This window comes from Bos mutus, chromosome 4 (assembly GCF_027580195.1).
Source record: "Bos mutus isolate GX-2022 chromosome 4, NWIPB_WYAK_1.1, whole genome shotgun sequence".
Taxonomy (NCBI): Eukaryota; Metazoa; Chordata; class Mammalia; order Artiodactyla; family Bovidae; genus Bos; species Bos mutus.
Genome location: NC_091620.1, coordinates 57,265,536 through 57,291,690, shown reverse-complemented (window position 1 = coordinate 57,291,690; position 26,155 = coordinate 57,265,536). Strand labels below are relative to the sequence as shown.

At 38.9% G+C, this 26,155-nt stretch overlaps 1 protein-coding gene across 1 annotated transcript in view; it reads left to right on the top strand.

Annotated features, from left to right (window-relative positions):
* The first annotated feature begins 216 nt into the window (after positions 1 to 216).
* TBX20 (T-box transcription factor 20) overlaps positions 217 to 26,155 on the top strand; it is a 50,102-nt gene continuing 24,163 nt past the window's right edge. The window contains exons 1-6 of the mRNA XM_005889109.3: positions 217 to 863; positions 4,206 to 4,464; positions 5,475 to 5,639; positions 9,588 to 9,696; positions 12,979 to 13,137; positions 22,262 to 22,338. Of these exons, the coding sequence (XP_005889171.2) occupies positions 737 to 863; positions 4,206 to 4,464; positions 5,475 to 5,639; positions 9,588 to 9,696; positions 12,979 to 13,137; positions 22,262 to 22,338 (896 nt within the window). The 5' untranslated portion in view covers positions 217 to 736. The remainder of the gene's footprint in view (positions 864 to 4,205; positions 4,465 to 5,474; positions 5,640 to 9,587; positions 9,697 to 12,978; positions 13,138 to 22,261; positions 22,339 to 26,155) is intronic.

Genomic DNA, 26,155 nt, shown 5'->3' with positions numbered 1-26,155 from the left:
CGAGACCTAACGGGCTGCATCCGCGGTCGCAGCACTAGCCTGGTGGTGGCACCGCATTCCCCGAACGGATGCCAGGTTCCACCGGGCTGTGAGTAAGGCCACACGGGCACCGAGCCCCGGGCGCACCCTCCCCACCCGGCCCGCGGCCCCGCCCCCGGCGGCGGAATCAGGAAGCGGTGACGTGTGGCAGCCCTGACTGGCTGCGGGCCGCCGGGATCGCCGCTGCCAGCAAATTAAGGCGCAGGGCTTCTAGTTCCAGGGCGCAGTGTCCTCCGCGCCCCGCCGCGCTCGCACGGCTACGCTCAGGCTCCCAGGCATCCGCCCCCTTTCAGCGACTCTGAGCCGCTCCGACTGTCCCCAGAGTGGGGAGGGAGGAAAGACGTGGAGCGGGTGCTGCAGGACCTCTGGGCTTTGCGCAGCTCATGCTAGTCTCCAGCTTCCGGCGGCGCAGTCTGTGCCCCTGCGGAGCGTCCCGGTACTTGCACACCCGGTTGAGCCCGCAGTTGGTACTCTCTGGCTAGTTCGAAGTCTCAGCGGCTAAAGACTCTTGCGGTGGGGGAAAGGAGACACCGGTGTGGAGCTCTTGGGAGGTTGGGGCTGACTCATCTAGAGTCCCTGGCTCCCCTCTGGCTGCACTTGGAAACTTTGCGCTGTGTTTCGGTCTTTGTCTCTTTGGGGGAAGCTGGACAGCAGTTCGGCAGGCCCGGTCCCTGGCCAGGACCGCACACTGGGGGCCATGGAGTTCACGGCATCGCCCAAGCCCCAGCTTTCTTCCAGGGCCAACGCCTTCTCCATCGCCGCGCTGATGTCTAGCGGCGGCTCCAAAGAGAAGGAAGCCACGGAGAACACCATCAAACCACTGGGTAAGTCGGGCTGCTAGACTGTCTGGGATGGGCAGGCATGGCGGGGGGGAGCTGCACATTTGTTTGTCTTTCTGTCCCCTAGCTGCATGACGCTCTTGAGGGTGGCCACCTTTTCCGGCTCGCGCGGCAGCTCTGACCCGCGGGCCATAGACTGTACGTTGCGGGTGGGAAAATTTTTTTTTTTTCCTCTTATACCCAGATTCTTTGGGGGCTTCACAGTGTTGTTATATGCAACCAGTTTCATACCTCATATGTCGCTTTCCTTACGATTTGTCTAGAATCCTTTTGTCAGGTCGAACATCCGGGGTGTGTGTGTGTGTCTGTAACATTTTTGAGGTAAAAGATTTAGAGATGAATAATGATAAAAGCCCCTTTTTAAGACTCGACGAATTTATGATGCATCTAACACCTGCTTGTGCATTTGCAACCAAGGAGACTGTCACTTCACAAGAAACACGTTTAATTTTGTTTTTCCCTGACTTGAATAGATTACACAAAGTCAGCTCCTTAAGACCCCTGTCAGGTGCTGTAGAATAAGCCACTTCTAGCGGAATGAACCATTTTCTTCAGAGAAGCTCCAGATATATCAGTAAGACATTTCATAGCTGCTGTCACTTTCAGTGGAGGTTGGCAAAAACATTAGCCAGTAACCATTTCCCAGATTCTTCAACTTTTAGCTATACTGTTTATTTAACAACCTTTACCATTTATAGAAGACACTATGCTCAGAGAAAAGGGAGAAAAGTGACTATACTCCCCTTAGCACGAGTGAATAGTGTGAGAAAGAAACTGCTGGAGATGTGTTTCAAGTCCCTTCACAACTGGGAGAAAGAAGTGTTCTCATCATCACCTTCTGGGTCCCTGGGTAATAATTAGTTCACATCCTGATCATCTGGTTGCCCTAAAACAGTGAAAAGCATCAAGTAAACAGGCTAATTTTTTTTAACTTTTTAAATTCAATTTTTTTCTTCTCCCTGTCCTTTCTCAACATTTTAACATCTCACACCTTGAAACACAATAATAATATGGAAGATGAAATGTTAGAGAAGAAAAATAAGGGGCCTCTGCAGAGAGAAGAGAGAGCTACAATCCCTGCAGAAACTTAGAACCAAGGCAAAGGAAACGGGAAGATCTGCAGAAAACATGTCAAAAAGTCTCTCCTCCATGGTTTTCACTCCCTTTCCCTGGTTCTTCCCATCTAACCTCCCGTGTAAATGTAAACCTGCCAAAGAAATGGAAATAACCAATCAGATAAACTCCAACTGTGCAGAAAAAAATTCACCACCAATTTCAAAGTTAACTTTGTGGCCCTTCCCAACATTATCCACTCCTATTTAGGAGGCCTCCAAATTCTTTATAAATAAATGCCCCCATTACTGTTTGGTAGCTAGCAGGAAAAGAGAATTTCAGGTTAAAATTCCTGATAGATGTACAGTAGACTGGGAAACATGTTAGCCTCAGCTCTCCTGTCGTTTCAACATTGCTTCCTTCTCTACTTTCCTGAGGGGGAAAAAAACACCTTCCTCTGAATTCTAAACTATAAAACCATTCACAGCTCAAAGCACCCCCACTTCATTCCAGTCTGTAAAATGAGCATCCTTCCTGCCCTGGGGCTTTTGAGACAGGCTCTGAAAGAACCTGAAGGCATCTTAGTCCCTTTCTAGGGCCAGTTCAACAGAGCACTATTAACTGACTATAATCCAAGGACTCCAGCACGTGAAATACCTATTAAGAGAGAATGCAACACTAGCCAGATGCTAAAGAAACTGTAGGGTGAGAGTCAGAGGTGTCTCATGACTGCTCATTCAAACACATTAGGTCTATTCAAAAGAACCACCTCAGACAACTAAGTCATTAAATTTTTTAAAATTGAGATATAACTGACATAAAATCTTGTGTCAGAACATTTCTGTATCATTTTTTTCTTCCATTTCCCAATCCTGACACACTGGTTAGTTTGGAGCTTAGGGAATTTGCCTTTTTCAATTGTCAGAAAAATTTTAAGGCTACTTATTAATTCTCTATAAAGATGTTATGTGAATGTGTTTCTGAAAATATTAGTAGAAAATATAATTTTGTGATCGCATGGTTCTCTTTGAATTTGAAAACAAGGATATGATCATTAATTTGATTATTCCTATTTAAAATTTTTTCCGTGAGTTGGATTATTATTGTAAGAGAAGGTTAAAATTCTCTACCTCTTGCTTGCCTGCCCCAAGTCAAAGAGAAATAAAACATTGTGTGTGTGTGTGTGTGTGTGTGTGTGTGTGTACTTAGAACTTGTTTCAATTCCTTGAAGGCACTTAGAACAGAGTTGTTTTGGAGTTCAGTTTCACATTGTCGATTCAAGTAGTTTCTTTTTTAAGGGACGCAAGATAATTGGGCCAATTACAAAACTCCTCCTGTATTCCATCAAAGTGACTGGTGTAGTCCCAGGCCCTTATCAGCTGTGGAGGAGAATGTTTGGTTCATAGGCAGTGGTATTCCAGCCTGATGGTTGATGGAAAACTGTTCTTCCTACTTTAACACTCTGCTAGTCTGGGTTTGGGGTTCTTTTCCTCACAGAACATTTTTTGAGAGAGAGAAAATACACACATTGTCCCTCAAGTAATTGTTTCAAGCCAAGTCCAAAAAATCGGAGAGCGTACTCCCGTGATTTAACAAGCAATATGTTAGTCTTTCATAAGATCTCTCAGACTGGGAGGGAAATTATAAAAATGTTCCAATCTAACATTTGAAAGTCTGGGAAACTGAGAACTGGGCAAAGAAGTGAAGTGACTTAATTAAAAAAAAAACAAAACACATTCCCAACACCACAGCAAACCACACCCCCTTTTCATTTTCTCTCATGGGGAGAGGGCTTCAGGAGGGAAGGGAGGTTCCTCTCAAAGTGAGGAAGGAACTGATATTTTTGCTGCTTTGATCTCCGTGGAAAAAGTGTCTCCTCTTTGTCAGAGAGGAAGAACTGGTACCAGGACCCACAAACTGAGAAGAATGTGGAGGGATAACAACAGGAATATTTGTTTTTAATTCTTTATGATCATTGTCGTCCCCATTATCCACTCCTCACATTTTTTCCTCTCCAAAATGGGTTTCAAGTAATGGTAACAAGAACTGGTCCTAGAACTCATTCATTTGGTTCAGCAAGCAGGCAGGAGCCATGCCACTCAACAGGACTCTCAGGCTTGGTTTGTATAGTGAATGGTCTTCACTGCCCTCCTGGACATCCTGAGCATAACTTTCCAAAGTCAAATCTAGGTACCTATTTTAGTTGTGCTGCTGTCCTTCTTATATCTCTGATTGACAGGATTAGCTGTCATTCTCAATTCTTTTTGCCTGCAGAACAATTTGTTGAGAAGTCTTCCTGCGCTCAGCCCCTGGGAGAGCTGACCAGCCTAGATGCTCACGGGGAGTTTGGTGGCAGCGGTGCGGGCAGCAGCAGCCCCTCCTCCTCCTCTCTGTGCACTGAGCCACTGATCCCCACCACCCCCATCATCCCCAGCGAGGAAATGGCCAAAATTGCCTGCAGCCTGGAGACCAAGGAGCTCTGGGACAAATTCCATGAGTTAGGCACGGAGATGATCATCACCAAGTCTGGCAGGTAGCAGGAGGGCCTTGTGGGCTGAGGAGTGGGGAGGAGGGAACGGTGCCCTGTGCGGCATAGGGAGTCTCCAGGAGCTGGGTGAAACTGCCAGTACTGAGCTTGAAGAGGAAGCTTTGCTCAAGGAGGGTTTCCTTCCATTGACTTGCTTTTGGTAAGACCTACTGAGACAGATGTCCAGGCATTTGCTTTCTTGGGATCTGGCTATAGGAAGCCCTACCCCCACCCTAAGGGCAAGAGACTGGGCTCTCTTCCTCCCTGCAGCCTGTTGTGTCTTTTGGGTGCTGAGTTTGCATCTGGAGGGAAGCAGGAACTCGACTTGTGCCTGCTGCGGTGCAAGGTGGGCTGCTCCATGTTGTGAGGGAGGCAGATGGATTCCTTTTTATCACCTTTTTATCTTCCTTTTATTTGCAGAAGCTCCCATTAAAAACTAAAATTAAAATCAGGGAGATGGAATGAAATTTGAAATGACCACACTCCTGGTAGGAAGGAGCTCTGGTGCGGGGCCCCTCGACGCCGAAGTCGAGTCGGGGCTGATTCAGGGAAGGCAGGAAGGCAGTTCCTGGGACTGGGGCTAAGGGTTAGGGATCGGTGGCCCCTTGGCGCCTGACTGCTCCAGCTCTCAGGTCTCTGGGATGCACCCTCTCAGAGTCTCCCAAAAAGAAAACCAACCTGAGAACTCCGCTCTGGCTTTCTACTAAGGCAGGGGTGAGTTTTCTCCCTGCAACATAAGGAGGTTACAGGACTCTCTCTGCTCTGGAGACTTCGCTTCAGAGCCTAATGGGCTTGATGATATAGCACAGGATTTTCCCTAATTGCAGACCTTTGGGTATTAATGAGGACTCCTGTAGAGATGACACTTAAGATTATCTAGGCTTGGGAGAAGGTCAGTCTCTGTATTCACGTCTCTGTGGCTTTGCAGGAAACAAAGAGTTTGGGGGCTGGGTAGAGAGGGAAGGGACCTCTCTTCCTCTCTAATTCTGGTGATTCTCTTTGTCTCACTGTGTCAGGAGGATGTTTCCTACCATCCGTGTGTCCTTTTCCGGCGTGGATTCTGAGGCCAAGTACATAGTCCTGATGGACATCGTCCCTGTGGACAACAAGAGGTACCGCTATGCCTACCACCGGTCCTCCTGGCTGGTGGCTGGCAAAGCGGACCCTCCACTGCCAGCCAGGTTTGTGTCTCCAGATTTTCAGCCAAGCAAAATGTCTCCTGCCCTGGCTGTTTGAATTTTCAGCAGGTCTGTTTTTAAAGCCGTGAGTTCTGGTAAGAAAGCGTTCCAAGCCCAGGCACTCCAGGATTAACTATACAAAATATGGATTAGTCTCTGAGAAAGGCAGAGTTTGTACTCAGAACACTGCTTTTAATTTTATCTTCATAATTCATTTCAAAGTTTTTCTTAAATTTCAATTGGAATATTTGTTAGAAATCTGGACCCATTTCATATGACACCCCTCATTTCTATTTGGCTAACACCCAACAGAATAAACCTACTGATGAAGTGACTGCCCTAAAATTCTTTTTAAAAGTGTGCATTTTAGTACTTTTGTAGCTTTTAGTAGGTATTTGTCATAGTGTGGTTATAACTTCATATAGTAAACATCATTTTGGTAAATGTGGGGTTTTTTTGACTAGTAAAAGGCTCAGAGATGTTTAAGTATGAAAAACAAACTTTTTTTCCCCCCTCTCCATAATTAGTGGATAAATGTAATTCAACATCAGGTTAATATACTTTTACTGAAAAATTATTCAATTAATATGTTAGGTAATGACCCAAACAAAACATGTCCATTTTTGTGCTAGTCATTGGTGATATTTTTCCAGGAGAACCCTGTTTAACAAATCACATGCAAACCTTTATTGCTGCTGCTTTGCCCAAATGAGCATTCTGAAGGGAAGAAAACGGTACTTTTACTTTATGTGACTATGACTAGCTGAAGAACAGAAATCTAACAGTCACTCTTTAATACAAACAATGAATCTTTACATTTTACACTTCACATTTACATAGCTGATTATACATTTAGGGCTCTAAAACCAAAACTTACAGCTTTAAAGTTGTTTTATGACTATGTAATTTTTATAATTGATAAGCAGTTCATATCAAGGCTAAGAATTTATTTAAATGTACGGGTTTAGGGACTTTGATGTTATGGTTCAAAGTATGGTTCTTTCTAAGTATATAGTTTGGAGTCTTAAGTCAAGGCACAGAATCAACACAGATAATTTACACATACAGTTCAAATGGAATATTAAGCTTACTTAGTAGTCGATCACATTATTAAGCTTACAGTCTGTTAAATACACTAGAGATGAGATTAAAAGGAGCCTCTCTGAGTTTTCCATTCCCACAAGAGACTAGGAAGGATCCCAGCCTTTCCAAATCGATATATTAAATAACAATCAGGACTAAAAAAAATTTTAATGACACTCATTTTGAGTGACTGTAAATGACAAATTTACAATAGATATTTAAATAAATATAACTAGTATTCTCTACTATTTCCTATTAACTAGCCAGTTCACACTAATCTAGAGCTTCTTTCCAATATTTACAATTTTTTTTAAAGGGGAAAGAGAGAGGGGAAGAAAGGAGACAGAGAGCGGAGTAATTTAGCAGATTCCTAACCATTTTTACAAGCAGCCTCTCCCACCCCTTTTCTTTTTTTTCCCTAAGTCTTTCCTCTAAGAAGTTAATCACTCTTATTTAGCATACATTTTCCTCCTATCTAAAGGTATGGGGAACTGGTTTAGGCCAGTTGGGAATATGACATGCCTTGTTTATGTTACTAATCTGTTCTGGCTGGAAAAAGAAAGCATGTACCAATACACTATCTTAACTGAAGCATGTTTAAGCTATTGCTGGAATTTTAAGTCCCACGAGACTTGAGAGAAGCGGGGCTTCCTGTATGCTTTTTCGTTCATCCTAGTTCAGTTTATTTATATTGATATTAGATTAAAATGTTTGTGCCTTATAGGATAGAAATATTCTAGATTATACAAGCAACTATTTTTTATTGCTATTAAAAGACAGTGCTATGATTTCTAGCTACATATGGGAAAGGTAAAGAATTTGGGAGGTGATCATTTTTGTACTTATGGTAGAAATTCCTTGCAATTCTAGCTCTTTGAAAGACTTTATTTTAGACTAAAATTCATCAGTCAGTTGTTTCTAATCAGAAGAAATGATGCTTGACAGTATCATTTGATCATAGTAATGGGCAAGACATTGTATATAACCTAAATAATGTTTTATTTTCATAAATAAATTTATGAAATAAATTTCATAGGACATTTCCTTTTTTAAAAAAGTTGATATTTAAATAAATTAATATTTATTAATCTTATATGTGTTAAATTGATACATAAAAAGGGACCATCTCACCAACTTTTAGGACTAAATACTTTTAGTCCTTTTTGGAGGAGTGGGTAGGATGTGGTTGTTGTTGCTCAGGCCCTCAGACCTGTCTGGCTCTTTGTGACCCTATGGACTGCAGCACACCAGGCTTCCCTTCCTTCATCATCTTCTAGAGCTTGCTCAAACTCATGTCCATTGCGTCGGTGATGCCATCCAACCATCTTGTCCTCTGTCGTCTCCTTCTACTCCTGCCTTCAATTTTTCCCAGCATCAGTGTCTTTTCTAATCAGGATGTGGTGCTTATTAGTAAAACAACTGTATATATAGAGTAATAGCCTTAGAAGGGTGATATTTGAAAAGCTATTTAATATTATGGTTGTGTCATTGAAGAATACTTCAACTGAAAGGCAATTCTGAGCACTCCTTTAAAAAATTATTCAGGCAGACAAATACCTAAAACCTTTAAAGTTCTTGTGTGGGTCTGGTAAGAATCTTTAGTACTGTTGGCCTTGTTGTGCTTAGATTCTGGTGGGCTTTGTGAGTTGAAGCCTGTGATTCCAATTCTTCTATTGTTAGTCCTCTGTGTGACAAACCATGGCATAGACTTCTTATTCTTTACACGAATATTGTTAGGAAAGGTTTTTTGTTTGTTTTTTTTTTAACTTTTTTCCTTTCCTTTGTTCCCTCCATAATATGTATGTTTAATGGTAGTTACAAAGATTCTATACAAAATATAAATATAAATAACCTGTGGCATGGATAAAGGAATTTATCCCATTAAATCAAGGACATTTCCTTCCCCTGTTATTAGTTCTATAATCTCCCACGACTTCAGAAAAGCTTATGTTAAGTGGATATTAGGATTGTGATTTACAAAGAGTTGTACTTAGTTTAAAGCTTTGCAGGTAAAGCAAATGACTTGCATTTAACTGTCAGTAGGTAAAAGCTAGCCAAAAACATAGCAGCTGATCAATAAAAGACAAATACCTGATAAGTACATTTTTCCCCCATCAAAGCTTTTTTGGGGGGAGGGGGGAGTGCTTAGGCTATTTACAGATAAATACACTAAATAATTTGAAGCTTACCCAGCTTGTGTTCACTCTCATTAGCGAGCACTTAACTAGGTAATGATGAAAGAAATAATATTAAGGTACCAGGAGAAGCAAATAGACTATGTGATCTATTAAAAGTTCCCCGAGTCACTGCATTAGGCACTGTCATGCTTATAAAGAAAACAAACTTTAAACTGAGCCACCTTCGAGTTTAAATGGATAGATTCTCTAGAATTGTTTCCTCTTTTAAATTATTTGTCTTCACTGCTTTTTAGCAATGTTTATACTAGGAGCTCATTATGCAATTACTATAACCTAGACTTTGCTTTGAAAATATCTACAATTGAATTTTATATTTGACAGAAGCAGACCAGTAGTTGATTAATTAGATGGAAAAAAAAAAAAACACCTTTAAAAAAACAACTTGCTCAGTAAATAATACAAAAGGTATTAAGTATTATCCCTTGAAAATCAATAATAGAAAATGTATTAAGTATTACCCCTTTAAAATCATTGGTACACAAAGAAACACATTTGTATGTTTTAGCATCATTTTGGCATTGCTATATTATTAAATTTGAGATTAAATGAGGCAAATAAAAATTCACCATTTATATGAGATTTCTGTGTTCCTTTAGAATCAGGATATTTTAAAACCCACAGTGAGATTTTTTTAAAATGTCTCAATAAAATTCTGTCATAATTTTCTTAGGTTGTATGTACATCCAGACTCTCCTTTTACTGGCGAGCAGCTACTCAAACAGATGGTGTCTTTTGAAAAGGTGAAACTCACAAACAATGAACTGGATCAACATGGCCATGTAAGTAGTGCTGGGACTACGCGGATTCCCGGGGTAAGATGGAGAAGACACGTGAAACTTTCTCTGTTGAAGTCTCTTCCTTTTCTCCCTTTTCCCCTCCAACCTTCCAGCTCTGAGTCATTCTGTGAGAACATTCTTGTGTTCTTTGGGGAACCCTGATACATACAGAGATGCTGTATGCCATTTCTATGTAAGAGGGTCAGGGACCTTTGGCACCGTGTAATCCCACTTCTGCAAATGCTTTACCACCTGTGCCAACTAAACAAAGGGAATGTGCACTTTGGAGGTTACTACAGCCCATTCTTGGATTAAATATTTAATTTCTATCAGTGATAGATAACACAGCATAAAGGGAATGGGGCTGAGACCTCCTATGGTGGTTTCCCAAAGTATGTTCTGCAGAATACATTCTTGTGAGATACAATGGGACCAAAGGGTTTTACGTACAAATACATTTGGAAAAGTGCTGTTCGCTCATTACATATCTCTTCTGTAGTGAATCTTATGAGTATTAGAACACAGAGAAGTCTTGCAGTTAAAAACAAAATTATTTGATTTTATATATCAATAAGGAATTCATCAAATGTGGAGAAAAGAGAAACTGGAATTCTGAGCTCCTATCAACATTTAATAGAACAGCCGTTGACACAGGCTTTTACACAGTTGCTAAGAATGCTTTTTAAGGAACTATCTGTGATGTTATTTCATGCGCTTAAGTAAAGATTTACATTTTAAAAAGTGTTTTAGATTTTATGCTAAGGAAACTTCAGACAGACATGTATGCTTCTTTTTGATGAGAATACTGTTTCTTTTCTTTTCTTTTTTTTCTTTGCCCTGTTTGCCAGAAAGCAAGTTGGTATTTTCATAATTTCTCTCCTTGGCTTAGATATTCTGATATAATTATTCTCTCTCTTATCCCTTTTATTAAGGCTCTTGTTACTTAAGGTTTTAATTTTTATTGGATCCATGCAATTTAGAAGAAGAGTCTCAAAACTTTTCAAAAAAATTGGTTACATATACATAGATAATAAATTAGAGAGCTCTAGACATGGTTTCAAAAAATTGGATTGAACGTAAAACCAAGTAAATCACTTCAGGCACTGCCACCATCCATATGCCCACAGGAGACCTTGTTTATCCTGACCAAGTCAGAGTAACTAGGTTAACCTACAACTCAGTTGTCCAGAATTGGTGTGTTTTCCTTTCAGCATCAGTGTCATGGAGAGGAATAGCACTAAGCCATACTTCAGGAGCTCTGGGTTCTAGTCTGATAATGCCAAGATCAGACCGTGACAAATTGTTTGCCTAAATCTTAGATGATTGCTAATATCCATTTTGGCTTTAAAATTTTATTATTTAATATATCTCTTTTTCAACAGAAACAGTATGTTCTGAAAACTACAAGGAAATTTTTTAGATCTTGTGTTGTTTAGACAAGTTCTCTGAATCAGCCCTGAAGAAGCCCCCCTTTACAGATACATTTTTGGTTTTATAATAGGAAAATTTCTTATTTCCAGGAATTTATTTCTCCAATGAAATAAAGTCTACATTTCTATCAATGTTTCTTAAATCCATGAAAGCCTGAGCAGAGGTTCAAGAAGCCCTGGGGTCTGAGACTCAGTCTCGGGTCTGAGTCTGTCAGATACCTGAGTCTGTCAGACTATCTGCCTGATAGTCTGTCAGAGTCAATACCCTTTCCTAAAGGAAATTAATCTAGGGCTGGTATAAATAAGGAAGAGGGGACCTTATTTAAAGCTTAGGGCTTTTTCCAGTGTGTATATATGTGTGTGCATATGTGATTTGAAAACTCCTGTCTTCTTAGTAGAACATGTACTGAATGCTCAGGTTTTTCTTATACTAGTTTCAGGAGGCAAATGTTTGGCTTTGTCACTTCAAGTTTATTCGTTTTAGGACTGAGCACAGATATCTTCAATTCCTTGGAATAAATGCATTATACAAAGAGATAAGTTTTTAAAGTTTATTTTGATTCATTTTAAGCTCTCATTTGCTTTAGTAATTCCTATTCAGATTTGGGATCAGAAAAAGATGCCAGTTAATGCCCTGTAACTTTGTTGGTGTATATCTCAGGACAGAAACAGATTGATTCTGTATCAGTTATCTCACAGTGACTAGTATTTAACTCTCCTAAAGTCAACCAGCATTAACATTCACCCACACACCCAAGTTAGCCAAGAGAGCGACAATACTGCATGCTGTTGGCCCTGGTCCTGCCGCAGCAAGTATCAAACACCTCCTCTGAGAGCCATGCTCTCTGCTAGGCTCCTGGGGTGAAGGGCATACAATGTGAGCCCTGTTATCCCAAGAAAAACATACTCAATTTTGTATACTTAGGTAGCTGTCTGGGTGTGGTGTTGGGGGAGATGTAGAAAATCTTTAATATCTGAAAGTAAATTTGTTGCTCAAATTTCATAATGGCAATTGTATTTTATTTCAATTATACATGAAAAATAGTGCCTTTGTAAACAAGGGTATGTTTCTAAGTATCGGGCAACTTTTATTAGCTATAGAATGGAAGACAGCTGTCATTATCGTTCCTATTTAGTTTGTAACTGGAAGTTGGAATCAGTGAAGCTATCAGACATGATGGTGATGATGATGATACAGTTATATTTACTGAGCACTTCCTATTTGCTATGTGATTTACAAGAGTTACATCATCTGATTCTCACCACAACTCCTGAGAGTTTAAAACTTAAATGCTTTTGGATTTAAGAAAATGGGGTGAGAAAGGTTAGATCACTTGGCCCGAGATTAAAAGAGCAAGAAAGTATCAATTCAGTATTCCAACCAAAGTCCATCTCACACCTCACTGCCTTTTATTTCCCTACCATCCGCCACCCACCCCAACCCCCAAACCCTCACTGTGCCAAGTAACAATCTGGCTTCCTTGAATATGTAATTTCTTACTTTAGAAAATTTAGAGACATACTGCCTTTGGTCTAACCAGACTAAGAAACAAAAACTATTTTTTTCAAAATAAACCTATCCTCCAGATGACTTTGTCCTCTATAATTTTAGAAAGAACACTTGAAACAACCTGTGTTATTTGCAGTTGTTTTGGTAAAATGTGATTCACAATGATGACTCTGCAGTATTATGTACAAATTACTTGCCTGGAGAATGGAAAGGGTAGATTTTAATCTTAAAACTACATTTGAAACTGTAGATTTTATGATTCTTTCTTTGCCTCATTGTAATTGGGCCTGTTTAGCAATATAAAAACCTAAAATTCAGTACTGTACTTTCCATTCTTTGTTGTAGATAATTTTGAACTCAATGCATAAGTACCAGCCACGGGTGCACATCATTAAGAAGAAAGACCACACAGCCTCATTACTCAATCTGAAGTCTGAAGAATTCAGAACATTCATCTTTCCAGAAACAGTTTTTACAGCGGTCACTGCCTACCAGAATCAACTGGTGAGTGTACCCTTCACAATTTTTTTTGCCAAAAAAGATGAGGTTTTAGGAGATGCTTTTATCTTCTTGGAGAGAAGGGCCATCCCAGTACTCAAAACAGAAGTTTACTTTGAAGAAAGCTATGGTGAATCAGCCCCGGGACCTCCAAGTATGTTGAGTGACTGCAGCTCAGTGTTTTAAAGGTCTGTGTTTCCTAGAACCTTTACTTTCCCAGTCAAGCTGTTTACTGCCCATTCTCCTGCCAAAACCTATCCCAAACTGACTTCTTACCAGTTTCCTTTACCTACTCTTGGTAGGGCCTCATGATGTACATAACCATATACTCACGACTTCATAAAATTTTAAAGTTCAGTTTTTCTGCTAAATTAGCACACACAGTCTAGCCAACTACCCAAACTATTGATTTGTTAGATACTTTGTGAGACTTATTCAGCTGAAATTAGGCTAAGATAATTATAGTAGAATGATTTTAAATACCTCTTTAGATAATAAACTGTATTATCTAAACATCAAGATATCTAATTTATAATATTGAGTTTTGTATTTTCTACTCTGTTGTAAATCATATTTAAAATCTATGCATTTCTAAGGCTTAGACTAAGTTGGTAAATAATTATCAAAATGTTGCTAAGGATTGGATGCTATTAAGATTCTTCCCAATTCATTTTTCTTTCATAGTCAGCATAAACTTGAAGGCTTTCTATATGACTTTGAGTAGACTTCAGTTCATAACTGTGGCTGCCATTTTCTTTGTCTGTAAACTGGGACTAAGAACTGGACCATCTTAGGGAATTCCTGTAAAGGTCAAATGCGATGCTGTGCATAAATATGCCTTTGGAAACTCTAAGGCACTCTATCAAAAAAAGGCATTTTGTGACTATTAGACTGTCTCTGGAATGTCCAAAGAGGATTTGTCACCATATGGATTTTTAAAAGTTAATGGCATTTAAAAAAATGAAATAATGTATAAATAATGGAATCAATGTATGAATGTTATCATATTGTTCATCTTTAAATGAAAGCAAAGTACTATAACATTTTTATTATCCCTAAAATAACACAAGAGTGGCAACTTTCAGAGAATGCCCAAGCTAAAAATTTGGGTATAGACTGAAGCCCACAGAGGCCTAAAACACTAATGCTACTTTTCTTAGAATCTAGAACACTGACATCAACAATCCCATTTTCAATTTATTTGAGAACCCATGTAATATAGATATCACAGGTTCAGAAAAGATTCCTGAAACATTCATTCAACTTACACTAACTGAATTAGTAGCTTTTTATACTATAAACATTGAAAAAATAAAGTATTAGTCATTCAGTTGTGTCCAACTCTTTGCAACCCCATGGACTGCAACCCACCAGGCTCCTCTGTCCAGAGGATTTTCCAGGCAAGGATACTGGAGTGGTTTGCCATTTCCTTCTCCAGAGGATCTTCCCAACGCAGGGATTGAGTCCACATCTCCTGCACTGAAGGCACATTCTTTACCTACTGAGCTACCAGGGAAAGACTCATATAACACTGTATGTATGTGTGTGTGTGTGTGTGTGTGTGTGTGTGTGTGTGTGTGTGTGTTAGTTGCTCAGTTGTGTCCAGCTCTTTGCAACTGCATGGACTGTAGCCCACCAGGCTCCTCTGTCCATGGAATTCTCCAGGCAAGAATACTGGAGTGGGTTGCCATTTCCTTCTCCAAGGTATCTTCCCAACCCAAGGATCAAACCCAGGATTCTTGCATTGCTGGTGGATGCTTTACCATCTGAGCTATTAGGGAAATACAAGAGATCCTGTTGATGTTTGAGAATGAAACAAAAATTTGTCATGTGAAAACTTCATTGCTTTTATGAAAATTATCTGTGAAAATTATGGACAGAACAAAATTAAGGGAATTTTAAGTATAACATCTGAGATTTGGTCTAACTGGCAAAAGCGCAATCCTGAATAAATATTGGCAGGACCTCTCATATCACAGAAAATGGAACAGGAGGCTATTATCTACATGATTATAATAATAGCTAATATTTGGGTACTTACCATGTGCAAAGCACCATTTAACATACATTGTCTTATTTAATCCTCACAATGATATCTTGAGATAGTAACAACAGTATTTTTATGTTACATTTCATAGCCAAAAGAATTGAGGCATGGAGTTAAATAACTTATCCAATGAGACCTTGCTGCTTCCATCATAGATTTAAATCCAGGTGGTTAGGTGTTAAATGTCAGTGTTCTTAACCTCTAAGCTTAGGTACTTGGTGTCCCCAAGAAAGCAGAACCTCACCTCCTCTCAGCTTGTGACCCTGATGGACTGAAGACATTCCTTTTAAAGAATTTTAGTTCTTTCTGTTAATTTCTTTTCTTTTCAGCATGTTCTCACTGCTTACCTGCTATGTGCAGGGAGCCCCTCACACTGATAGCAGTCAGTGTAACAAGATGGTAATCATTCTAAATTGACAGAATATCCGCTGGCATTAGCTGTTTCTAATAGGAGCTGTATGCTTTAGTGACATTATCTCATTGAATTCTTTTGTTCCTGGTCAACATTTATTTGGAAGATTTTCAAAATCCAAAAGTTAAACAAATAGTAAAATGAAGCACATGTGCTCTCTACCCAGATTCAACAATTAACATTTTTCCAGTTTGCTTTACCTTCCCCGCTCCATTTCTCAACCTCTGTTTAGGTATCTACTTTCCCCCTTCTCTCAATCATTTGAAACTAAGTTGTATGCATCATGATACTTTACTTGTAAGTACTTCTACAAGCCCAGACTGACAATAAGATTATTTTGTAACCACAATATTTTTAACACATTTAAAACTGAGTTCGTATTAAAAATTTCAGGTTAGACCAACAAATGTCTTTATAACTCCTGCCCCCTTCCCCTAAACTAGTATCCACCAAAGGTTCATGGTTTGGATGTTACTTTTAACTTAGAAAAAAAAACTCTATATATTTTTAATAATGTATCACTTAATTCTGATACTAATCCCCTGAATAAGGCTCTATGAGATCCATTTTGTGGATGAATAAACTGAGGTTCAGAATGGGCTAATGGGCTAATACACTAGCCCAAATCTGGTAAGTGGGATAATTCCTTTTGGGTGTTAATTCCTACTTTTTGAAAGCATCATGCTAGAATGCAGGATTAAGAAAGTGACCACTGACAGTGTAAGGGCTGGGAAACTGAATTTGAAAATACTTAGTTAAAATAGGTTAAGATTCTAATAACCACATATCCCAAAACCAGTTACTCCTCTTGAGAAATGTTTATTTCTAGTTAAGATTATAAGTGGGCTCAAAAATCCACCTACCAGTGCCTATCTAGCTTTCACTGCATCATTAAGTGTAGTGAGTGATATGATTAGTATATCATTTCATTGCTAAATAACCCACAATAAAAATGACTAAAATCAGAACTGATTTTCTCAATAGATTCTGCCAGGTCTGAGTTTATTTCTATGCTTCTACCATTAAAGCCATAATCCCTACCTAGCACAATGCCGCATGCGTGCACACGTGTGTGTGTGTGTGTGTGTGTGTGTGTGTATGTATATGTATATCCTGCTGCCCCTCCCCCCCACCCACACACACTGGCATTGTGCTAGGGGTTATGGCTTTAAAGGTAGAAGCATAGAAATAAACATTGCTATATCATGCTTGTCTACTGATTTACCTATAATAAACATAAAATAAATATATAGGAATTAAATTAAATATGTGCTGCTGCTGCTGCTAAGTTGCTTCAGTCTGTGTGTGACCCCAAAGACAGAAGCCCACCAGGCTCCCCCGTCCCTGGGATTCTCCAGGCAAGAACACTGGAGTGGGTTGCCATTTCCTTCTCCAATGCATGAAAGTGAAAAGTTAAAGTGAAGTCGCTCACTCATGTCCGACTCTTAGCGACCCCATGGATGGCAGCCTACCAGGCTCCTCCACCCATGGGATTTTTCAGGCAAGAGGACTGGAGTGGGGTGCCATTGCCTTCTAAGTACAGTATAAAATAATTTTTTTCATGGCTAAATAATAGAAAATAAAGAAAAGATTTAAAATTTCACACTTAAGATCATATTTATATCTTTTAAACTTTGGATAGACATTACTTTCATATCTATTAAAAGCCAAATCAAAGTTTCCAATAGAATTTGTGAAAAAGCTTCTCATTTATGGTGTCTTGTAGTTTTATTTGTAAGAAGTGAAAAAGGTACTTTTTCCCCTATTTTTTGCTATTTTTTTCCTCTGGTTTTTGTGAGGAAATGATTGAATTTCTTTACATTATTAGTTTAAAGCTAAATACATTACACTCTCAACAAACTATTTTATAATTTAAGATTTAAAGGTCATACATTGTTTTTGAGCAGGCAAGCCATTGCTGTACAGTTGAAGTGTAGGTCAGGTTTCATTTTTAAATGCCTTTGGACAGATCTTTTCCTGACAATTGGAGAAATGGTCTCTGAGGGCCAATTTCACCTTGTGGTTGGGAACCCCAGCTCTACTCAGAGTCCAGTGATATCATATGGAATAATAACTATTGGAAAAAGTCCCTTTCTCTTTGGTGCAGCTGGCAGTGTAAAAATCTGCCCTCTATTTATGCATACACTTATCTATAGATAAAGGAGATGTTGAAAAAGTGAATTTTGTGGTTAGGAAATGCATTATGATCCATATTTTCAAGATAATACATGAAAGAAAAAAAAAAAGGGTGTATTTTTGCTGGAATGGGCTTCACTGGTGGCTCAAGTGGTAAAGTATCTGCCTGAAATGCAGGAGGCCCAGGTTCGATCCCTGGGTCTGGAAGATCCCCTGGAGAAGGGAATGGCAACCCACTCCAGTATTCTTTTTGTTTATTTGTTTTACACTCCAGTATTCTTGCCTGGAAAACTCTATGGATGGAGGAGCCTAGCGGGTTACAGTCCATGGGGTCACAAAGAGTCAGATACACTGAGTGACTGACACTTTCACTTTTCACTTTCATACATTGGAGAAGGAAATGGCAACCCACCCCAGTGTTCTTGCCTGGAGAATCCCAGGGACGGGGGAGCCTGGTGGGCTTCTGTCTATGGGGTCACACAGAGTCGGACACAACTGAAGTGACTTAGCAGCAGCAGCAGCAGCTACACTTGAAACCGCAGGATTTCTTAAGCACATACTACTGTCTTTACTTGCTAATTGTTTTTCCTCACAAAATGAAAAACACTGCATTTTTAAAATTTGTTGTTGAATCATAAAGACATTTCGGTAGTTTCACATGGGTTCTATACATATTATGTTCAGTAATTGACTATTTTGGGATCCTTCTTTTAGTTTTACCTTTGACATGGGTGACGTTGTTTAATGGCATTACAAGCTGCAGGCATTTTATATTACAAAAATGATGTCCAACTGAAATCACTGTATATAACTCAGATCCTTTCTTTCATCAGTTCTCAAATGTATAACTTTTTCAGTTCTCCCAAATTTCATAAAGGGATGTAAAACTATATCTGCAAAAATGAATTTCTGTTAGCTACTGGTTTTTATTTAAGTATCTATGGGATAAAATCTGTGCCTAAACTTTTAAAAATGTATGATTAACTAGAATATTAAAACTTTGCTATTTAAAAATTTCTTTTTCTGAAAATACAAAACAAAATGAAATGCTTTTTATATAAACTTAAAAAGAATTTCACTTAGTCTATAACTGGTAAACATGAAATCATATTTCTGACTGCTTGTTTTTGAAGCAAAGTTCAACAAGCATTTCTGGGGAACTTATTGTTGGCACCCTGATAGATTGAGTCTAGTGATACCACAGTGAGCTCATTAAGAAGTTTAACCCACAGTTCCTCTGTTGCTAATCAGTACTTCATAAAGCCTGTTCAAGACTGTAGTGGTTAGTTCAGGGCCCCCAAACAATGGTAGTAAGAGATCTATTCAGCTTTTATCCTCTAACTTTCAACAGTAATTATTAGATAACAGGAATTAGGTAAGATGGCCCATAGAGAAAGTAAATATTGGGTTAATGTCCTGAGATGCTTCTCTAACTAGCACACTAAAGTTTAAATCACTGCTGAACCAATTGGTAAATCTAGCTGTATATACTATTCTTGAAGCTACAGTTTGAAATTATATCAAACTATAAAGTAGAAAAGTTACCATTGATGCTCTTGGGGATGATGAAAGAAAGACTATAAAGATACTAGAAAGAGAAAAATTCTAATAAAGAAAATTCCAAAGAAATCTGAAAACCTGTGCTGAATTGGATTTACTTCTCATTCAAAGTTATGGTGGTAATACTAGATATGGTAACACATTAGCTGACAACACACACTGAAAATATTTACTCTCTATAGTAACTCCACAATCATCACATTCTAAGCTAATAGTCTTTACCTTTTGGAAATACAAATAACAACAAATACAATTCTCAAAATCCTTTTCAGGGACAAAGTGGTTAGAAGGTCTTTAGTTATTATATAGATAATATTTTATATTCTTTTAGTTTATGAAGGACTTCCCTGGTGGTTCAGACGGTAAAGCGTCTGTCTACAATGCGGGAGACCTGGGTTCAAGAAAGCTTGATGTGGTTCACATTTTTTAAAATTGTATTTCATTTATTTATTGCTGTGCTGCATGGCTTGCAGGATCTTAGTTCCCTGACCACGGATTGAACCCAGGACCTGGCAGTGAAAGCACTGAATCCTACCCACTGGACTGCCAGGGAATTCCTGAGCTGGTTCACATTTTAGAGGGATGGTTGCAAAAGGACTTTGTTCAAAATTGTTTCTCCATCAGATATTATTTGCTTTTGTCTTCAGAAAATTTTATCCACTGGCAAATCCATTCACTTTTTAATCTTATAAATGAGCTTGTAGGAACTAAACTTGAAAGGAGCCTTAACTTTATTCATGTACCTCACAGTTTCAGTTTGAAAATTTCTGGGTTTGGTTCGCCCCTAACGTCACTGACTGCAGTGGATGTAGTGCCACCCTCTTTAGTAACACTTACATGACTTCCACTTCTGGTCGGCTGTGTATCCCTTTGCCTGCTCCGTGGAATTTTAGGAACTGCATGTTCTCAGTTTTGTTGATGAATTATTGTGAAAGTGTTTTCATGAACTATAAAGCAATTTAGAAATCTGAAACATTTTCATTTATAATTACTCAGTAGAAAGAGATGAAAAAAATCCTGTCTTTGAGAATTCAGAAATCTTGTTGATAATTTATAATCCAAGAATATATTGATTGCTTGGGCTTTATAAGATGTTTATAATTTATTTCAGACAAAATTTTTTGCCTTTGCCCTGAAAATTGACCTTCAGTACTAAATCCTAGTCTGAAAAGAATAGTTAAAATAGTTAAATAGTCACCCTTTAGAAATCCATGCCCTTAATTAAAGAGGTGGCTGAGTGTGAGAGAGGTTCTCTACAAACTATTGATGGCCATATATTAGGGACAACCTCAGAAGTTCCTGTATATTTCTTTCTATGCACACTTAAAGTCCTGTTGCTGTCCAGTAAGAACGGGTTTCTTACTTATCTAGGTTATTTTCTTCACTGTTTACCATTTTCCATTAACTAAGCTAAAAAGGAAAATTAGCAATTTTATTTTTGGCTGCTCTAGAGTAAATGTCATAGGCTAAAAATAAGAATTTCTGAGGTATTGCCAAGTGTCCTTAAAAATAAAATTTAAATAAATAAATAAAATATGCTAGAAAATCAAAATAAATAACTTGTATAAGAAAAAAAAACTACTATCAAAGAATCAATCTTACAACTTGCCAATATTAATGATAGAGAAGTAGCATCTCTCTGGCCAGGACAGTGTGGGAGGTTCTATTCTGAGTGAGGTATATAGCTTTTTGTAGTTTCCACATTGAATAGCACATACTGAGAAAACTTGAGAAAGAAAAACAATGATTTTCTTTTGTAATGAATAAAGCAATTCTTCAGGTGGTAATGGTTTAAAGTAAACAGTAGATACATTCTGATCAAAGGAAAAGTATTGGCAAAACAGTATTTCAAACTGTTGTTGATTGTTGTTCTGTTTTTAATTGTGTTTATTATTTACTTTGAAAGAGGAAGGCATGCCTCCCTCAACCTCTAACTTTTTTTCAGGTTAAGACTATTGTGTGTGTGTTTATCTCTCTCTCCAAAGATGAATGTGGGCTCTCATTTGGACACAAATGAGCTATGACTCTCTTTAAAGGGTGGTTCTAACTCAGATACTAACTAGTTGTGTCCTACATTCTCCTTCATGCCTTTTAGCTCTAATACTCAGGAATTTTGCAAGTCAAGTATCTTTTAATTAGTGTTTCCTTTATTTACTTATTTTCTTTGTACCTAATATATTTTTTCTGAAACATGAAGTACATATGTTTTAATGGATCTTTCTACATTAATATTGTGTACTGTGGGAATTATGGCTAGCACAGCATAGACACTTAATACTTCAGACTATGATTCTTATTAGGAAATAAGAATCTTTTTTGCAATACTTTTTTCCATATAAGCGTAGAGTCTGGAGACCCATTAATTTGATTCTAATTTGGTCAGATGGTAAGGGGAATGGGGTAAATTTATATGCTGAAAAGTTTATATCATGTATTTATGTCATATTTTTCAGTACAGTTTTGAACAGGAAGCTATTATTGGGGTGTCTATTGTGGTATATATAGGTGCCCATGGTATTAACAAATGAGGCTGTCAAGTCAGCATGAGGCAACATTCTTGTTTTTATTCCCTTTACCCACCAATGCTGGCGGGTATTGTCCAATTCTGGACACTTTCCTCATTCCCTAGTCCAGCTCTAGCCTTTCACTGCTCTTAAATACTTCTCACATCAGGCACACTGTTCATAAAAGGCCCCAATTTCTAACTGTCTCTATTTATTGACTTCCAGCCTGTTTTAGGAACAGATACTCTGTCCTCAAATACTTCCTTTTCCTTGATGCCTTCTCTGACCAATTCACCCAAATTTGTGAATTTCTTTAGCAATTTCAACCTTTATCACAATACTGAGAGACACTAAGATATTCTTAGACATTCTTGGGGTGCTATGATGGAAAATGAACAAACTTTTTGTTTCTGATTTTGTTTCCTTGACCACAGACATGACACTGTTTTGTTACTCATCTTCCCTTTCCAGATAACCAAGCTGAAAATAGATAGTAACCCTTTTGCCAAAGGATTCCGGGACTCCTCCAGGCTCACGGACATTGAGAGGTAATGAGAATTTTCTGTTTACTTTTTTGCCCTGATAAGATAAAGAAAAGTACTAGTTTGTAAGAGCACACTCCTTGCAACACCAAAGAGACATAACTTTACTGTATATAGTCTCCAGTACTCTGTACAGTCTCCCGTTCTCTGCCCCACCTTCACGTCCAGTTATAAACCCTACAGATATGCAACTGCTGAAGTTCTGACAGTTGCTGCAGTTGAATCTATTCTATGCTCCATTTCTGAGTGAAGTGGTTTCTTTGAACAGGGCATTAATTCAACTGCAAAAAATAGGGCTTGTTTGTTATCAAAGACTCAGTCCTCTTGATGATATTAAGCTTTGTGTCTTAAGTGGCAATCCACAGAGAAAATAGAATCTTAATAGCCTTTGCCTTCTGAAGTGGATATATTTGCTAACATAAAGACTATAAAGGTAGCTTGGAATTCTGAAGCAAAAAGAGGCAGTTTAAATCAAAGTGCATATTTTATCTACAGCGTAGAATGCTTGTATTTAATAGGAAGGCTATTGGATATCTGGACCTTTAAGGCAAGTGACAATCATGTGCCTGTAATTTACCCTAATTTTTAACTGAAATGGTTCACACAGTGTGAGACTGTTTATGTGATGAGTAATGACTATATTGAGATGCGTATTTGCCCAATGTGAATGGAAAAAAACGTTTTTTTTCAAAGAAAAGATTTTTTTCAACCTAACTGATTATTTGTACCCCTAAGTGTACTATGCAACTTTCTGTACTTACTCTGTTTTGTTTTGTTTTTGTGAACACATTTAAATTCTACTGTCTTTGCAAATTTAAATTATAAAATAGTCACCATTTTATAATTAAATCATAAGATTTATTCATCCTGTGTATTTAATCTCTTATATGTCCTGGAATCTTTACAGACAGGTGGAGTACCCTAACTACCAGCCCTCTGATTTATTTTATCTCCAGATCTTTAGGTGGTTTCCCCACCAACTGCTACATGGTTCTGTCACACTCTTTGTTACCTACCACATGGTCATATGTCCTGACCTCAGCACTTCTCTTTCCTGTCCTGGCAACTCAAATTAAAGGATTATTATAAGTTTTAGCAACATCTGTCTGATCCTTCCATCATCCTTCCCAATGCCAGAGCATAAAGGTGTGGTTTTGATTTTGGGGGGAAAGATATAGAAGCTCAGTGAGGAGGCAAAGAATCCAGCAGGAGAGACTGAAAATTGGGCAGGCATTTGAGTAGAAAAGATTAGTTAGTTGAGAGTCTGACAAGTGATTGGGGGTACTGAGATCAGGGAAAGGAACTTGAGCTTGTGGTTGAAAATGCCTTGCAAAATGGATGGCAAGGAGGTAACTCTTCGATTAGGTAGAACATAGGCATGCAAATAGGCCACAAGATCCAAAGCAGTGAGAAAGCGGTATCAGCAGTGTGGGTGACAAAGGAGTCCACATTTACAAAGACTCTTTGTGACCCCATGGACTGTAGCCTATCAGGCTCCTCCGTCCATGGGATTATCCAGACAAGAATACTGGAGTGGGTTGCCATTTCCTTCTCCAGGGGAATCTTCCCAACCCAGGGATCAAACCTGGGTCTCCCACATTGTAGGCAGATACTTTACCATCTGAGCCACCAGGAGGTGTTTTAAAAAGGCTACTTCCATTTAGGTGTGATCTTTCTCATCTCCTGTTTCTAGAGTGCCAAAGGCACTGATTCACACTGGATTTATGCAGGTGGGATTATAATAGGTGAATTTTTTCTGCTTTCTAATCAGGTATCAGGCAAAAATGAAGACAGTGGTTCAGTGGGGCAGTAGTGATGTGTTTTTATAGTGTGCCTCATATCTTCTGTTTCAGGTCAGGGGTTGAGCATGGTATATGAAGACAAAGCCATGGGTTAGAGTCCCTGCTCTGCCTTTCCCTGGCTGAGTGATCCTAGAGAAGTTACCTAAGTTAAGTAGATCACTTAAGTAAGATCTTAAGTAAGTAAGTTAAGTAAGATCACTTCTAAGTGATTCTCAGAGGTTACCCTGAGTCTGTTTCCTCATGTAGAAAATGGAGAACATAACACTGCTCACTTTATTATGAGGACCATGTAAGATGACATTTATGAAAGCACTTTAAAAATCTGAAAATGTAAAATAATTATATTTTACTAGATGAGCATCTGGTGGAGGCGTGGGTTGGCAGTGGCCTGCTGCAGGGTTGGGGGCACTGCCTGTAGCAGTGCTTGCATGGGAACTTTTAAAGGAGGTCACCATTATCTTCATTACCTCCACCATGGTTTAGCCTCAGGTCAAATAACAGGGAGGGAACACAGCCCCGCCCATCAAGAGAAAATCGGATTAAAGGTTTACTGAGCCTGGCCCTGCCTATCAGAACAAGACCCAGTTTCCCCCTCAGTCCCTCTCTCCCATCAGGAAGCTTCCATAAACCTCTTATCCTTCTCCATCAGAGGGCAGACAGACTGAAAACCACAGTCACAGAAAACTAACCAATCTGATCACATGGACCACAGCCTTGTCTAACTCAACCAAACTATGAGCCATGCCATGTAGGGTCACCCAAGGTGGACGGGTCATGGTGGAGAGTCTGACAAAATGTGGTCCACGGGAGAAGGGAATGGCAAACCAGTTCAGTAATCTTGCCTTGAGAACCCCATAAACAGTATGAAAAGGCAGAAAGATAGGACACTGAAAGATGAACTCCCCAGGTCAGTAGGTGCCCAATACACTACTGGAGATCAGTAGAGAAATACTCCAGAAAGAATGAAGAGGTGGAGCCAAAGCAAAAACAACACCCAGTTGTGGATGTGACTGCAGATGGAAGTAAAGTCCGATGCTATAAAGAGCAATATTGCATAGGAACCTGGAATGTTAGGTCCATGAATCAAGGCAAATTAGAAGTGGTCAAATAGGAGATGGCAAGAGTGAACATTGACATTTTAGGAATCAGCAAACTAAAATGGACTGGAATGGGTGATTTTAACTCAGATGACCATTATATCTACTACTGTGGGCAAGAATCCCTTAGAAGAAATGGAGTAGCCATAATAGTCAACAAAAGAGTCCAAAATGCAGTACTTGGATGCAATCTCAAAAACAACAGGATGGTCTCTGTTCATTTCAAAGGCAAATCATTCAATATCACAGGAATCCAAGTGTATAACCCGACTAGTAATGCTGAAGAAGTTGAATGGGTCTATGGAGACCTACAAGACCTTCAAGAACACACACCTAAAAAAAGGTGTCCTTTTCACTATAGGGGACTGGAATGCAAAAGCAGGAAGTCAAGAAATACCTGGAATAACAGGCAAATTTGGCCTTGAAGTACAGAATGAAGCAGGGCAAAGGCTAATAGAATTTTGCCAAGAGAACGCACTGGTCATAGCAAAACCCTCTCCAACAACACAAGAGATGACTCTACACATGGAAATGACCAGATCATCAATACCAAAATCAGACTGATTATATTCTTTGCAGGCAAAGATGGAGAAGCTCTATACAGTCAGCAAAAACAAGACTGGGAGCTGACTTTGACTCAGATCATGAACACCTTATTGCCAAATTCAGACTTAAATTGAAGAAAGTAGGGAAAACCACTAGGCCATTCAGGTATGACCTAAATCAAATCCCTTATGATTATACAGTGGAAGTGAGAAATAGATTCAAGGGATTGGCTCTTATAGAGTGCCTGAAGAATTATGGACAGAGGTTTGTGACACTGTACAGGAAGCAGTGATCAAGACCATCCCCAAGAAAAAGAAATGCAAAAAGACAAAATGATTGTCTGAGGAGGCCTTACAAATAGCTGTGAAAAGAAGAGAA